The sequence below is a fragment of the Mycothermus thermophilus genome (genome assembly GCF_041956435.1).
Source record: "Mycothermus thermophilus strain CBS 625.91 unplaced genomic scaffold VTJ04scaffold_7, whole genome shotgun sequence".
Classification (NCBI taxonomy): Eukaryota; Fungi; Ascomycota; class Sordariomycetes; order Sordariales; family Chaetomiaceae; genus Mycothermus; species Mycothermus thermophilus.
The window spans coordinates 2,213,916-2,228,184 of NW_027191433.1; the positions used below are offsets into that span (position 1 = coordinate 2,213,916).

The 14,269-nt window shown below is 53.0% G+C and overlaps 7 protein-coding genes across 7 annotated transcripts; 2 read left to right on the forward strand and 5 right to left on the reverse strand.

The window, feature by feature from the left end:
- Nucleotides 1–1,649: 1,649 nt before the first annotated feature.
- VTJ04DRAFT_10361 (uncharacterized protein) lies at nucleotides 1,650–2,654 on the reverse strand (the record flags this gene model as incomplete). Its single annotated transcript, XM_069358092.1, has 4 exons — nucleotides 1,650–1,990; nucleotides 2,055–2,098; nucleotides 2,201–2,404; nucleotides 2,491–2,654. The coding sequence occupies 4 exons, from the start codon at nucleotides 2,652–2,654 to the stop codon at nucleotides 1,650–1,652; spliced, it is 753 nt and encodes a 250-aa protein (XP_069215095.1).
- A 2,052-nt stretch (nucleotides 2,655–4,706) lies between these two features.
- VTJ04DRAFT_10362 (uncharacterized protein) lies at nucleotides 4,707–5,415 on the reverse strand (the record flags this gene model as incomplete). The annotated part of the gene is made up of 4 exons (XM_069358093.1): nucleotides 4,707–4,828; nucleotides 4,886–4,929; nucleotides 5,027–5,196; nucleotides 5,251–5,415. The coding sequence occupies 4 exons, from the start codon at nucleotides 5,413–5,415 to the stop codon at nucleotides 4,707–4,709; spliced, it is 501 nt and encodes a 166-aa protein (XP_069215096.1).
- A 646-nt stretch (nucleotides 5,416–6,061) lies between these two features.
- On the reverse strand, nucleotides 6,062–6,781 carry VTJ04DRAFT_10363 (uncharacterized protein; the record flags this gene model as incomplete). Its single annotated transcript, XM_069358094.1, has 4 exons — nucleotides 6,062–6,198; nucleotides 6,260–6,303; nucleotides 6,386–6,550; nucleotides 6,618–6,781. 4 exons carry the CDS (start codon nucleotides 6,779–6,781, stop codon nucleotides 6,062–6,064), a joined length of 510 nt encoding a protein of 169 aa, XP_069215097.1.
- A 269-nt stretch (nucleotides 6,782–7,050) lies between these two features.
- Nucleotides 7,051–7,884, reverse strand: VTJ04DRAFT_10364 (uncharacterized protein; the record flags this gene model as incomplete). Its single annotated transcript, XM_069358095.1, has 4 exons — nucleotides 7,051–7,292; nucleotides 7,359–7,402; nucleotides 7,490–7,654; nucleotides 7,718–7,884. 4 exons carry the CDS (start codon nucleotides 7,882–7,884, stop codon nucleotides 7,051–7,053), a joined length of 618 nt encoding a protein of 205 aa, XP_069215098.1.
- A 525-nt stretch (nucleotides 7,885–8,409) lies between these two features.
- VTJ04DRAFT_10365 (uncharacterized protein) lies at nucleotides 8,410–9,012 on the forward strand (the record flags this gene model as incomplete). Its single annotated transcript, XM_069358096.1, has 2 exons — nucleotides 8,410–8,428; nucleotides 8,819–9,012. The coding sequence occupies 2 exons, from the start codon at nucleotides 8,410–8,412 to the stop codon at nucleotides 9,010–9,012; spliced, it is 213 nt and encodes a 70-aa protein (XP_069215099.1).
- Nucleotides 9,013–9,124: 112 nt separating this feature from the next.
- VTJ04DRAFT_10366 (uncharacterized protein) lies at nucleotides 9,125–12,031 on the reverse strand (the record flags this gene model as incomplete). Its single annotated transcript, XM_069358097.1, has 3 exons — nucleotides 9,125–11,182; nucleotides 11,255–11,823; nucleotides 12,025–12,031. The coding sequence occupies 3 exons, from the start codon at nucleotides 12,029–12,031 to the stop codon at nucleotides 9,125–9,127; spliced, it is 2,634 nt and encodes an 877-aa protein (XP_069215100.1).
- Nucleotides 12,032–13,255: 1,224 nt separating this feature from the next.
- VTJ04DRAFT_10367 (uncharacterized protein) lies at nucleotides 13,256–14,072 on the forward strand (the record flags this gene model as incomplete). Its single annotated transcript, XM_069358098.1, has 2 exons — nucleotides 13,256–13,883; nucleotides 13,945–14,072. The coding sequence occupies 2 exons, from the start codon at nucleotides 13,256–13,258 to the stop codon at nucleotides 14,070–14,072; spliced, it is 756 nt and encodes a 251-aa protein (XP_069215101.1).
- Between the last annotated feature and the right edge of the window lie 197 nt (nucleotides 14,073–14,269).

The following is a 14,269-nucleotide window of genomic DNA, read 5'->3' on the forward strand; positions in this document are numbered from 1 at the left end:
ACTCTATGTTAAGTCTGAATGAAGGCCAGGATGGCGCAATTTGTGGCTTAATTTTACATTGAGTTAAACCGATGTCTATATGACCACCTGGATCTGTACAGTGTTGTCAACATGTCCACGGGGGCTTGTTCCCCACTTCTCGTCATGATGTCTCTTTTACTCTGGCTTGTATCCCTCCCCTTCAACCCCTCGTTACGATTCTTCGTCGTCGTCTTCGTTTTCTTCTTTCTCTTCATCTTCCTCTTCCTGTTCGTCTTCGAATGTTGGTAAAAAGGAGTGCTCAAACCTCACCTCCACCCCCTTGAACTCAACAGCCAAATCTCCAGGTAGATACGGGTCCCAATCATTATCTTTGATCTCCAGTTTCCACCATGTACTTCCTTCGTGCAAGCCTTCGCGGATGATCTCGGCCCCCGCCCGCAATCTGACCGTCAGAGAGCGTAGGTTCGGGACCAATGACCGCAGCCAGGCAAGTTCATATTGGGGAACTAAGGAGTCCTCTGGACCCCAGTATGCTCTGATCCGGTATTCTAGTTTCGTTGTACGGTTGGTTAGCCATCAGCTCATCATCCTCATCTCAGCCCGGCAGGTGTCAAATTGAGCAGGCACTCCACTCACCGATGTGTTGAACAAACAAAGCATTTGGGCCGATCGTTCAGAACCTGTTCAACGATGCGAATGTTTCTCAGGTCAGGGCTCCTGATCACTATTGCCACGAAACAAACGGCTGCTGATGCCTCGGCGGGAAGGGCTTTTGACTCACCAACGAAGCATCTTGCTCAACCTCTTGGCTTCGTCTTGCCATTCGGGCCAGGGATGGCCGTAGTACATGCTGGCCCGGAATACAAACAACTTGGTGCTGTAAAATCGATACCTTGCTTCAGCGGAAACTTGTTTGTTCACCAAAAACGGCTCGGCTCTGGCAGGGAAAACAGGCTCCCATTCCCAGCTGTACCTCCTACAGGTTCAGTCAGTGATGTAAGATCAATATCAACAGTACAGGCCTGTGGAACAGCTACGGTTCTTATACAAGGCCGGTACATTCACAAAGTACTTGACGTACGTTCGTGGGCGTGGGCGGATTCTTTCTCCTAGCGGCTCCAGGACTAGATCATATATCTTGAGCCGGATCTCGGCTGGGAGGTGAAGAAAGTGCTTGAACTGCAGCGCAGGCGGAGAGGTAGGTATGGCTTCGGTTCGCATGGCTTCTGTTGTATCTCCGTCGATATCTTGCATGATGTCTGAGCCGGCGGTTGTTGGGTCCATGGGAGAAGGGTTGGGTCAATATTGATACGAGTGGATGTTGGCGTAATTGGTCCTCCAGGACGACATGAAACTGGGGGTTTGAAGAGAGACCGCCATAGTCATATACCATTGTCTTTGCGGCACAAAATCTACGGAGTATCTGCTTATCGATTCCGTCCTCGTATGAAGCGGTTGTGACGCTGCGCTGTGCTGGTTCTGTCCTCATAACATCTGACATGGGCAAGCGAGCCGATCACCAAAACCTGTGATCCAGTCCTCAGATCCCGAGCGTAAACTAGCCTCCATGAATTGCCTGGAGATGGACAGCATTACCAACATAACCGGGACAGCTTTAACTTCTTTATCTTTTCTTTCCACACAGAGGAGATTGAACTAATTGGGCTTCATTCTTCCTCTTCAAACTCCAGTTGCCATTCGTCCTCTTCGTCTTCGTCTTCGTCTTCAGATGTTGTTATACCGGGGTGCTCAAACTTCACCTCCACGCCGTCGAACTCGACAGCCAGCTCCTCTGATAGAAAAGGGCCGCAACAGTTGTTTTTCACTTCTAGACCCCACCACCTTCCGTCATGATGCAAGATTTCCCTTATGATTTTCATCCGCTTATCCGGCACAAACCTGACAGTCAGCGAGCACAGATTCGGGACCAGCGGCCGCAGCATAGCCAGCTCATACCCCGGGACCAGGTAATCACGGCAGTCGTAGCGGGCCGGTGGGATTCTGTACTCTTGTGGCATAGGGTAAGCAAAAAGGCATAGGCACGTGACATCCCGGGAAGTTCGGTGGCCTACCAATATGTCGAACCAAGGAGGCATTCCGACCAATCTTGCGTAGCCTCCAAGAACAAAGACAACCGCAGCCCCGAATCAGTCCTGGTTCATCGCCGTTGGAGATGACAAGTAGCGGTTAACAACCAGGTGTGAGTTGCTGGACTCACCAGATAAACATCGGACTCTTTTCCAGAGCTACTTCCTGATACTCTCGCTTGTCCCAGCAGTTCTCGTACAGATCGGTGTCTGATACCGTAAATGCAAATGTGTTGCTGGAGTAAAAGTGATGCGTCGCTTCGGCCCAGATTTGCTTGTTCGCCATGAAAAGTGCTGTTCCGTCCGGGAACTCATTGTCTGCCCCGTATACCTGCCTGAAAGTGAAACCCGTCATGTGAAACCGGGGTCAGTCGTTATTGTATCACTATTATTTGAGATTTCAGGTAATACCAATGCCTACCACTCGAGGTCAATCCTGCCCGTTTTTGGTTTCAACACCAGATCGTAAATCTTCACGCGAATCTCAGCAGGGAGGTCGAGGAAAAACTTGAAATGAGGGGCATCCATCTCGTGTACGGTGTTGGTGATGGCGGTCGTTGAGTCTAGCAGAAACTTTGGGTTCATGGATTTATGAAAGGTGATGTAATTTGTGGTCAAACAAGACAAAAGACACAGCACCAGAGGAGGGATGGTTGCCGTAGTATCGTAGTGTTGTCAACCCCCCATGTATTGCTCCGTGTGTCCATCCCGGCAGGAAGTGATTGTGTTTTGACAGGATACGGCCGCTCTTGGCCTTAGTCTGGCTTAGTCAGCCAGCCTCATCTCTCAGCCTCCATATCTGGCCCTCTGTGCCTCAGATAGTTTCTTCCAAAATTCGGTCACTCCTTTTCGTCCGTTCTGGATCTTCTACCGTTCAGGTTTCGACTCACACCGCGTCACAGATAACAGGGTATTATACAAGCGAGCAGATCACAAGATGCCGAGTGTAAACTGGACTCTATTATAAACCTGCCTGGATCTGGACAGTGCTTACAACGTACCAACGAGGGCTCACTATTCCCTTGCTTCTTGCCATTTCTGCAGTGCCCTTGATTCTTCCTCTTCAGACATAATAAGCTTCGATAAAGTAATAATCCATATCATCATTTTCCACACTCTCAAACCTAACTTCCACGCCTTTGAACTCGGCAGCCAACTCCTGGGGTAGACACGGGCCGCAACCAATTTCCAATTCTACCTTCCACCACCACCTGCCATCGATCAAAACTTCCTGAATAACCTCAAGGAACATTGTATTTTTAACCGCCAGCGAACGTAGACCCGGGACCAATGGCCGCATCCACGCCAGCTCAAACTGTGGAACAATCCATGCCTTGGGGTCACTGCTCCAGCTTTCAATTTCGTAGTCTAGGTTTCCGCGCACTCCACGTCAGTCTCATGAGAACACGATCCGGGGACGTTCCCACAGCACTCGGCTTACCAATGTGTCGGACCAAGCAGGCGTTGCGTCCAATTTGCCGTAACCTGGTCACAAGATGAAGGCATCCTTGGTGAGTCCCTCTCCGTGTCAGCATGAACAGGCAGCTTAACGCGCAGGCGGGAGGTGAACTCACCACGTAACCACGGAACTCTCTTCCCTGGCTCGTTCCTGGTTCTCTGGGTGGTCATGACCCATGTAACAGGATTTCATGAAGCGAAACGTATTGGCGGTGTAGAACCGATACGTCGCTTCAGCCCAGATTTGTTTGTTGACGAGAAAAAGGTGAGTTTTGAATGGAAGCTCATCATCGTCTTCCAGGGCGTACTTCCAGCTGACCATGCAACACACCATACGAAATGGAGGTTAGTGGCACTGTTGAAGAATCAAGTACCTGAGGCGGGTGGGCACTTTACTCTAGATGTGAGGGGACCAGGTGATACCTAGCGCCACCACTGAGGAATGATCTTGTTGGTCCTCGGATCTCATAGTAAATCGTAAATCTTGACTCGAATCTCAGCGAGGAGATCAAGGAAGTACTTGAACTCAGGCTCAGACAGAGAGCCAGACTCGGAACCGGTTGTCTCTGCGGCCATCTCACACATGGTGCTTGGATTGACGGTTGCTGAGTTCAAAACTAGAGCAATGTGGTTATGATTGGGTGTAATTGGTGGTCGATGAAAAAAAACACGTCCTTGGAAGAGAAAGGCTCGCTGTGATAATATGTTCTTAACATTGTCACAGTGAAGGGGGCCACGAATCGACACGTCTTGAATCATGCCTGCCAAAATTGGCTCGAATGCATGTTGACGCCGCATCCAGCATCGCGCTTTCCGCTCTTCAACTTGAACGCATTCACAGTATATTATGCGTCTTGACACGTGCAAGTATGCTGGGCGGCTCAATGAGTAAGTCGCCGAATAATTGGGAAACAACCTAATATGAGAGGAAGAGTGTAATATCTCTTTAACAACCAGAAGGATAGGGAAGCCACGACAGACTCGCGATAGCGAACTCCCTTAGCTACAGAGAGTGACGCGTCAAGAAGGACCGATGCCGTAGCTCACGATCCTCCCGCGTATGTCCCACTGGATGATCTCCACGGAGTCAATATCCTGATATGCATCATCCAGCACATTTTGGATCCCATCAGCAATAGCTTCCAACTCTCCCTCACCGAATTCCCAATCCTCAGGGTCCTAGTCGTAGTTTTGAGAAATGAATGTCATACGGCGGAGGTTGGGGAGTAACAGACGGATTGCTGTCAACTCGAATTCGACCATCCGGAACTCAAGCTTCGTCTCGGGCTCGCAGAGGTAATCTTGAGACGTGTCAGGTGAAGGTGCTTTCCCTCGCGGACAGCAAAGAATTCACTTACGGATTTCTTGAATATAGTTGACGTTGCCCCCGATTTGGCGCAGCCTAGCTCCCTCGACGGAAAGAAAGAGTCGTGGTCAGCGTTGTCTGCCCTTTTTACCTTTCGGGATAAAACCAACCACCCAAGACAACGGTCACGCACCAACGAAGTGCCCTGCTCCCATCCACGACTCTTGGATCGTCGTTCTTCACGTCGTTATTGCGCATAGAGTCGAAAAGCCAAGCGTTGCTACGGTAGAATATTTGTGAAGCCTCCAACGAAACTTGTTTGTTGACATGCAGAAGGCTGATGTCAGGGTTGAACCACTTGCGCTATCCATTCGTAGTCAGTGGTCAGCAAGTGGTGCGGCTCAGAGAGTGATTAACGAGCAAAACACCTGGAAGCACCAACAGCATGTTCGGCTCGATGGCTTCGTCGTAACACAGCACCAGACCGTAGATCATGATGCGGATTTCGGCCGGAAGGTCGAGGAAGTACTTGGATTTGCAGTGAGGCGAGGGTTCCGAGGTAAGATCAGCTTCGTCCTCCATTGTTGCGGCGGTGTTTTTGGGCCATTGTGTCGGTGGGTGCGAATCTGGGTTGATTTAATGAAGTTATTCGATGTTGCAAGATGTTTGTGGTGTGAGAGAGAGTTGGGAGTTGAAAAAAGAGGAAAAGACGCTCCAGTTGCGAGGAAAGAAACGACCTTCTTACCTCCGACTTTCGGTCCAAATCACTCCGTTCTGAGCTTTCACCGACATTATTTACCACCCTCGAACCCTCGTATTAAGAAGTTCTTCGTTCATGACCTGAATCTCTGCTGGGAGACAGAAAAAGGACTTGAATTGAGCGGGACCCCCGGAATAAGAGCTGAGAGCTGGCTCGCCCACACCCCAAATACATGTCTAATCACTTGGCTGCCTTGATCTGATCTCTGGGGTACGCCTCCCCCATGTATCGCACGCTCCTCAGTCGTCACCCCAACTTCCCCAGACCACCACAACAACTCACTGGGGTTCCGGAAAACAGTCAGCACTTGGCTTTGCTCTCTGCCCAAGTGAGACTCCCGCTAGGTTTTCCATGCTGCTTCATTATTTGCCCCAGACGAGGAACTTCACGCCTTCGAGATCGTCAACCGATTATCCAGCACGTCTTCGATTGCGTCGACAATCGCTTGGGCTTTGTCATCTGGAAAGCCTAATATTCATGGTTCCATAAGTCCCGCTGCCAAATGAATGTAAGATGGCGGAGGTTGGGGACTAGCGGGCGGAGTGCCGCCAACTCGAACTGAGCTCTCTGGCACTCAAGCTCGGAGGAAGGGCCGTAGAGATAGCCTATAGCAGCGTGAACAAGTCCCGTGATCCCCCATAACTAGAACGTGCATAATTTACTCACAGGCTCTATGAATGAGATTCGCATTCTGGCCGATTTGACGCATCCTAACAATATCAACGATGAGATGACACTCAGGTGAGCTATGTCCAAGTATTTATGCCACGAGCAATAAGAGAGGAAACGTACCAAGGCAGCATCCTATTCCCATCCACAGAACTCGGTGGGGCGTTCTCATAGTCCCAATCGTAAATAGAGTCAAAGAACCAGGAATTGATGCCATGGAACCGTTGCGAGGCTTCCATCGAGACGTGCCTGTTAACTCGAAGTAGGCCGATATCGGGGTAATACACGCTGGCCCATTAAGGAGATTAGAAAGCTTTCGATAAAAGTTCATATTTCGAGAAGAGAAAGAACTTGCAGATGCTCAGGCTCGATGGTATATTCGTCTGACAGCACCAAATCGTATATCATGGCCCGAATCTCGGCCGGGACATCCAGGAAGTACTTGCGCTCGCAGTGAGTCGAGGAAGGAAAGTCGACGGTGTCTTCATCCTCCATTTTTGCCTTGGAGTTTTCGGCCATTGTGTCGGCGAGTATGAATATGGGTTGCTGGAGTTCTTTGAGGTTGAAGGATGGTTGTGGTGTGGGAGAGATGTGGGAATTGAAAGAAGAATAAAGTGTGGTCTCGGGTTGCAAGAAAAGAAGCGACCTTCTTGAAGCCATCGCACATCCGTGATATTCGCCCCATGCCCCCCTCGCCCCATGATAAGTTGATTGCCGTTCCAACCAGCGTTGCTGTGTGTTAATCTACGTCCAGACTCGACCTTTGTCGGCATGTCTCCCGAAACTTATCACCACTCGTCCTGGATCTCCACCTCTACACCCTCGTAGTCATTGCGCAAGACATCCATAATTCCATCCCAAATATCCTGCAGCTCCTCTTTTGTAAAACCATCATCCTCCCACATGTGCCATATGTACTTCTGGGCAATGAATACGATGCGGCGGAGGTTGGGAACGAGTGGTCGAAGTGCCGCCAACTCAAACTGCGGCCTCTTGAATTCAAGCTCGCTCCCCGCCTCAAACAAGTAATCTGCATTGGTCTTTGGTGAGTCCAATAGTCCTCTCTTCTCAAAGCATAATCAGCAATCAAACGTACGGATCTTTTGGATGAAGCTGGCGTTCTGACCAATTTGGTGCAGGCTGCTCTCCACAGCAATAATTAACATGCATTCTGGTCAGCATTGCTCAGCTTCGGATGTCAAACGCTGAGCTCCGGCAAGAGCTTACAAAAGAACCGCGTTACTCCCATGCACGACACTCAGGTCATCTTCAATCCCCTCATGATCTTTCATAGATGCAAAACACCAGGAATTTATGCCGTAGAATCTCTGGGAAGCCTCCAGCGAAACTTGCCTATTAACCCGGAGAAGACCAATGTCGAGGTCATATGAGCTGCCCGGTTAGAAGTGGTGCTGAACAAAGCGTTTGTAGCTCAAGGAAGAGCATGATACTTACTCCAGAATCCACTCCAGAAACTGGGGCTCACTTTCCTGTGGGTCCACAAGCACCAGATCATAAATCATGACCCGAATTTCGGCCGGGAGGCTCAAGAAGTACTTGAATTCGCAGTGAGTGGTGGAACTCGAGTCAGAAGACAAGTCGGCAGCGGCATCGTCATCCATTTTTTCAGTGGTGCTTTGGGCCAGTTGAGTCGGTAGGTATGGTGAGTATGAATATAGGTTGATGGAGTTGGCTTGGTGTTGAGAGATGATGGTGTGGGAGAGAGGTTGGAAGTTCCAGGTTGAAAGAAGGAAGAGTGATATCGAGTTGCAACAAAATAAGTGACCTCACTTCCGACTCGCCATCAACATTATTGCAGTCCGGGATTACACCGACATTACCACCAGCATACGCTTGAACAAAGAAGTTCTCACGCTTCAGAGCCCATGATTCGGCTTCTATCGAGGGCGACAACCCCGGACCACCACAGCTACCCACATCTCGTTCCACCACCTATTCTGGAGCTTGTACTTTTTTTTGGCCCAGACCTTCCCCCCTCACGCTACTGTTCCTTGGCAGTCCACATTTGGTTCTTCGACACAGCGGTGAATGAGCTGAACATCGCAGCAAGAATAGCATGGATTCTCCTCAGTCTGGCCCAAGGACGTCTGTCCCCGATCCTCAAATTCGCCTCAGACTTCCGTGCAATGAGTGAACAGATCCGACGTACCTTGGGGAATCAGTGACAGGCCTGCAGCCAACTCCAACTCGCCAGCGCCATTTCATGTTGGGGAGTTTGGGTCTAATAAGGATGGGAGATCCGTGGGAGCAACCAACATGAGAACCAGATAACAAAAACAATCTCAAGATTTCCCAACCTCGGAATCCTATCTTACTTGGTTTCGGGATCATTGGTTGGAGGTTAAGATGTAAAGAGATGCAGAGGACTTGGAGAGGAGAACAAGCAAAAGTAATAATTAAAAACAAATTTACAGCTATCTCAACAGTAGGCAAGAACCGACACAACGTACATAAAACTCGAACAATTCCTCCTACACCGGCAGGCCTTTTGGTTTTCCTATTACCTCGCGGTTCCAGAAACATAAAACCGCGTAGAGGTCTTTTTTACCCACACCACAGCAAGACTACGCACGCCCGACGCGCAGCGCAAGGAGACTTCACAGCGTCAACATCACTCAACAACCACTACTGGCCTCAAACATGCAAACATGCCCGCCAATCTTCCCCTGTCTTTTCTCAATTACCACTCTGGTGCGGGCCAAATCCATTTCCCAAGGAAACCTCACTAGCTATCAACTAACCCGAAGTCCTCCACCATCCATCCATCCACATTACCCTTCCCAAACCACCCTCGTCGTCTCCTTCCCACTACTTCCTGCGACGCCTAGCTGTACCAGGCTTCTATGCCGACGGTGCTCCCGCACCAGGCGCCGCCTGCGGCGGAATGGGAGGCGGCGGGATCGGAGTCTGCCTCGGAGGGCCACCCGCTCCCGGAGGGATCGGCGGCGGAGGAATCGGCGTCGTCCTAACCGGATGAGGGGCTGCGTATTGCTGAGGAGGAGGGACCGCTGGGTGCTGCCCCTGTGGGATGGGATGGACAGGAGGTTGCGGCCGATTCTGCGGCGGCTGAGGCAGCTGCTGAACTTGTTGCGGAGGGGATACTTGAGCCGGTGGTTGCGCAACTCGTTGTTGTTGTTGTTGCTGCTGCTGTTTCTGGCCCTCCTTCTCGAGAATGCTGCCAAGATACGGAAGGTCGTCTCGGGTCCTGGGATCCTGCTCGTAAATCTTCTTGATGACTTCCCACTCCCTCCGCGACATCATATGAGCTTGCGGGAGTAGGAACGCCACTGTCGGACTGGTGATCAGGTCCCCAAGGATTTCGCGTGCAACAGCCTCGCCTTGCCGCTGTAGCTCATCTGTCGTTGATGGCTTGCGCGGGGGTTGAGGAACTGGCGCAGGCTGGGCAACGGCTGGTTGTGTTGGCGCTGCCATCCTTGGCGATGGGTAGGGGGCAGTCGGCGAGATGGCTGACACCGGAGCCGACACGGATGGCCGGGCTGTGGGAGGGAAATTGGCCTGAGTCGGTGTTGGAGTGGGCGACGGCTGGAGGGCCGCCGCGTTCTGGGCAGCCTGGTGCATGCGAACCGAGTGGTTGGGATCTGTCGTGCCATAAATGCGTTGGATTGTCTCAGGATCGTTACGGTAGACAAATACGCACAACATCATGGGCTCTGTCCTCGTCTCGGGGATGAAGTTGTCGGCAAGGTTCATCATGAACTCCGGGACGTTGCCGGTGCCAGGAAGAACGGGCACTAGATATGTGTCCCGAACATTGGCCACGCCCTTGTCCCCGACAACTCCGTAGCGCTTCTTGGAGACGAAGTAATCAATAAGCTTCTGCATGCCTGCCTTCGCCGAAGGTGTTGCCGGCTCCAGACTAACAACGACAATATCGGTCGGTAGGCTGTACCGCAGACTGCAGAGGTAGACGATGGCCTGCTGCTCATCGATGCGGCCGCAGACGGTGAGAGTCCGCGGGATGAGCTTCTCCCAGGAGAGATTGATCGTCTCGCTCAGGTTGGCACCGCCCATATGCTTGGCCTTCACAGGGACATCCGCGATGGTGTTCATCACGATGTTGCCCCGCCAAACAACGTCGGGATCCGTTTCTTCCTTGGGGGAGTAGGGCGGCGAGTTCGTTTCATCGTCGAGAAGCCTGTCGACATCAGGGTCGACACCAGGTCCGGCCGACGTGGCAGTGGCGATTGACAGGCGATGCTGGCCCTGGGGAGCCGTTGGTGACTTGACGGTGGAGAAGACCTTGTTCAAGTCAAAGTCATTCCTTGTTGGGGATGTTTGTGTGTCGATAGAACCTCGCTTCTCGGACGGTTCCTGTTTGGGCGGGGCACTCGGCCGGCGCACAGGTGCCGAGGGCACGTCTTCACTGGTGATGAAGTGATCGTCACCGATGATCTCATCGCCTTTGTGAGTTCGCCGAATGCGAGGAATGTCCTCGGTAATCTTAATGGATTGCTTCTCGGCGCGGGCAAGCATCTCAGCCGTCTCCTTCTGGAGCTCCTTGGATGCAAGCTCCTCCGTCGTCATTGTCGCAAGTATTGCAGGCGTCAAAGTGCCGGCGAGCAGGCGGGCCGTCAACTCGTGGTTACTCTTGAGGTTGAACGCCAGCGTCCTTATCTGACTGGCGTACGAACCCACGGTGGGATGAGTGTCGTGGACGGCCCGCTCGATCTGCAGAGCGAAGCGCTCTGCCCGATCAGCGGTCGACACGCCATCTGCTGGAACGAGGCCGTTCTTCTCGGCCGCGCCCACGGAAACCACCAGCGACTTGCAGAGCGCCTTGGCCGGCCCCTGCCGAGTGTCAGGCAGATCCGCAATCTTGTCTGGGAGGTCGGCCGGCGGGGAGTATGTTGGGAGGGAGGAGTCGGTTTTGCGGACCTTCTGGGACCGAGGGTTAGCGTTTAATCCTTCAGACAATTCAGACAGAATGGGTGTCGAGAAAGTCAAACGTACCTTGCTGTCCTTTTCAGGGACGCCCTCGCTCTTGCGCTTGACTCCTGCCGCCGCCTTGGTATCTTTGGCGGCTGAGGGAGGGGGTGACTGCTTGGACGCCTGGGATGCATCCTCGCGCACATCGCTAGCGCGCTTCTTCCCCTTCTTCGGACCGCGCTTCTTCTTCTCAGCTTTTTCCTCTTCGTAAATCTTCCTGCGGGCCTCCCAAGGCTTCTCTCCGTTCTTCATTCCCTCGAGGAGTTCGGTGTGGTTCTCGGGCCGGCACAGCTCACAGAAGTACTCCTTAGGTAAATCTTCTGTGTACTGACTCATGCCCATGCAGATGTTGTGCTGCCAGGCGCCGCACTGATCGCAGGCGATCCAAGGTTCGCCGGAGTCTTCATCTTGTTCGGTGGCGCCGCAGACGCAACGGATGACCTCCTCTTCGGGTTCTTCGGGTTCGGGAGCGGCCTTCTTGGCCTTCTTTCCGCCGCCGCTTCTCCGTTTCGGGACTTCAATTTGCTGGTCCTGTTTCTCGAGAGCCTTGTGTTGGCCCTTGGTCGCTCTTATCGACCGTCGGGGTTCGACATCTGTAGAAATTGGGTTGGTGGTTAGCTTCTTTTGTTGGGGTGGTTGGTGGCCCGACTGTGGCTGCGATGGCTCGTCTGGGCCATGGCTGGCTCGAGGACGACGACGAAGAGGAGTCGACATCGGCATCTCGGCAGCCGGGGGTGTGCCCTCTGGGGATTCCGCGACGGGTCGCGGGGAGCGGAGATGTCGAAGCTGCTTACCAGACATGGTCGCGTCGGTCAAGACAGGACGGACGAGTAGAAGTGAACCAAGCAGATGTGGCGAGGCAAGCAGAGGTAGGTATGCGATGGGCAGAACACGCGGGCAGGGCGTATTCCTGTGTCACACCTCTCTACTGCAAGTAGGCCAGAAGCATGCGTGACGGGAAGCACGCAGGAGTCACTCGGATAAGATATTACACGCTTGCATCAAACAACTAAGGCGATGATAATGGGTGGGCAGTTGGCGCAGAACGGCCCAAGTCTCAGCAGCAGGACGGATGTCCCGTAACTATCTCCTTAGGAGGCTTGAAATCCCTGGCGCTGTGGATCCAACACCTTCTCAAATGCTGCAGTTTTCACAAAACCGCAGGCAATGGATATGAGGTGCTGGTGGAGGTGTTGTTGCTGGGAAGAGAGGTGAAGCTTGTTGACGGCTGTTTGGCGGTTAGGTCAGGTCCCGTCGCCTGCAGGTCCAAGCTCCGTCTGGGGGGTTGGATGTGCTGCGGGTCGCGCGCGGGGAATTGTCGCGTGCTCTTGTGAGCTGCGAGCTGCAAGCTGCAGGCTGTCGCAAACAAGAAAGCAAAGGAAAAGAGGACCGCAGACCCCAATGCAGTGGTCGCAAACGTATTAGGGTTCGAAAATCGCAACGCGCGAAATGAGTGAGAGTCTTTCAACAACCGAAGCTGTTGTATTTTTGTTTTGTCGCGGAGTGTTTGTCGCTCGTTGTGCAGAAAGTTGAGGTTGCGGAAGAGAATTTGGAGCGATGAGCAACGCGACCCAAGAAATTGACTGGGCCAAGTGGCTGATTAGATAAGCCTCGGCTTGGCAGGCGCATTACGTAATGGTGGGGCAGACTTTGGAATGTGGGGCTCCAAAGGATGGTCCAAGCTTTCTCTCGTCTTGGCACCACGGGCTGATGGGACCCACTTTTCCACTGCCTGGGCAGCAGCTCCACGGCTGGGCCCGTTACGCGTGTTAGCGATTGCCTGGAGCTCCCAGCAGCAACGCAGTGGGCAGCAGCAGCCTCCATCCGGACAGTCAGCCTCCAACGACCAACCACCAGCTCCTAGATCGAGCGACGACAATCCCAACACAACACAACAAATTGACCCGGGACAGCTCAATATCAACGACAGGACCAACCCCAACTACTCCAATCCCACCTGCCCAGACATTGTTCTAGCCCACCTTCAACCCCCTCCATCCCAATCCAACCCCTCCTCCCACCACCATGTCGAGACGCTACGACTCCCGGACAACCATCTTCTCCCCCGACGGCCGTCTGTACCAGGTCGAATATGCGCTAGAAGCCATCTCCCACGCCGGCACCGCCATCGGCATCCTGGCCAAGGACGGCATCGTGCTCGCCGCCGAGCGCAAGATCACCTCCAAGCTGCTGGAGCAGGACACCTCGGCCGAGAAGCTCTATGTGCTCAACGACAACATGATCTGCGCCGTCGCCGGCATGACCGCCGACGCCAACATCCTCATCAACTTCGCCCGCCAGGCCGCCCAGCGCTACCTGCTGACCTACAACGAGGACATCCCCTGCGAGCAGCTGGTGCGCCGCCTCTGCGACCTGAAGCAAGGCTACACCCAACACGGCGGTCTGCGTCCGTTCGGCGTGTCGTTTATCTATGCCGGCTGGGACCCTCAGCGCCAGTTCCAACTCTACCTCAGCAACCCGTCGGGCAACTACGGCGGGTGGAAGGCTACCAGTTCCGGTGCCAACCATGCGAGCGCCCAGAGTTTGTTGAAGCAGGACTACAAGGAGGACTGCACTCTGGAGGAGGCGTGTGCTCTGGCGGTCAAGGTGCTCAGCAAGACGATGGACTCGACCAAGCTGAGCAGCGACAAGAGTGAGTTGTCCTGAATATCAATAGCTTCACACAAAGGCAAAATGCTGACCATGACTACTAGTCGAGTTTGCGACGGTGGGCCAGACCAAGGACGGCAAGATTTACCATCATCTGTGGACGGCCGAGGAGATCACTGCGTTACTCAGGAAGCATGACTTGGCCAAGGAGGACACGTCGGAGGAGAAGTGAGTGGGATAGACGGTCACGAATATACAATTCGCTCACGAGAAAGGCCGTGAGAAGTGATGACGCAGACTTTGAGTTCATTCGATGCGATGCTATGATGCTGTGACATGCGAGGGTATCCGACGTTGACATTTTGCTTCCATGCGCCTGGCCATGCTCCTCCACCCGTAAGAGTCCATAACAAACTCATAAAAGTCAGT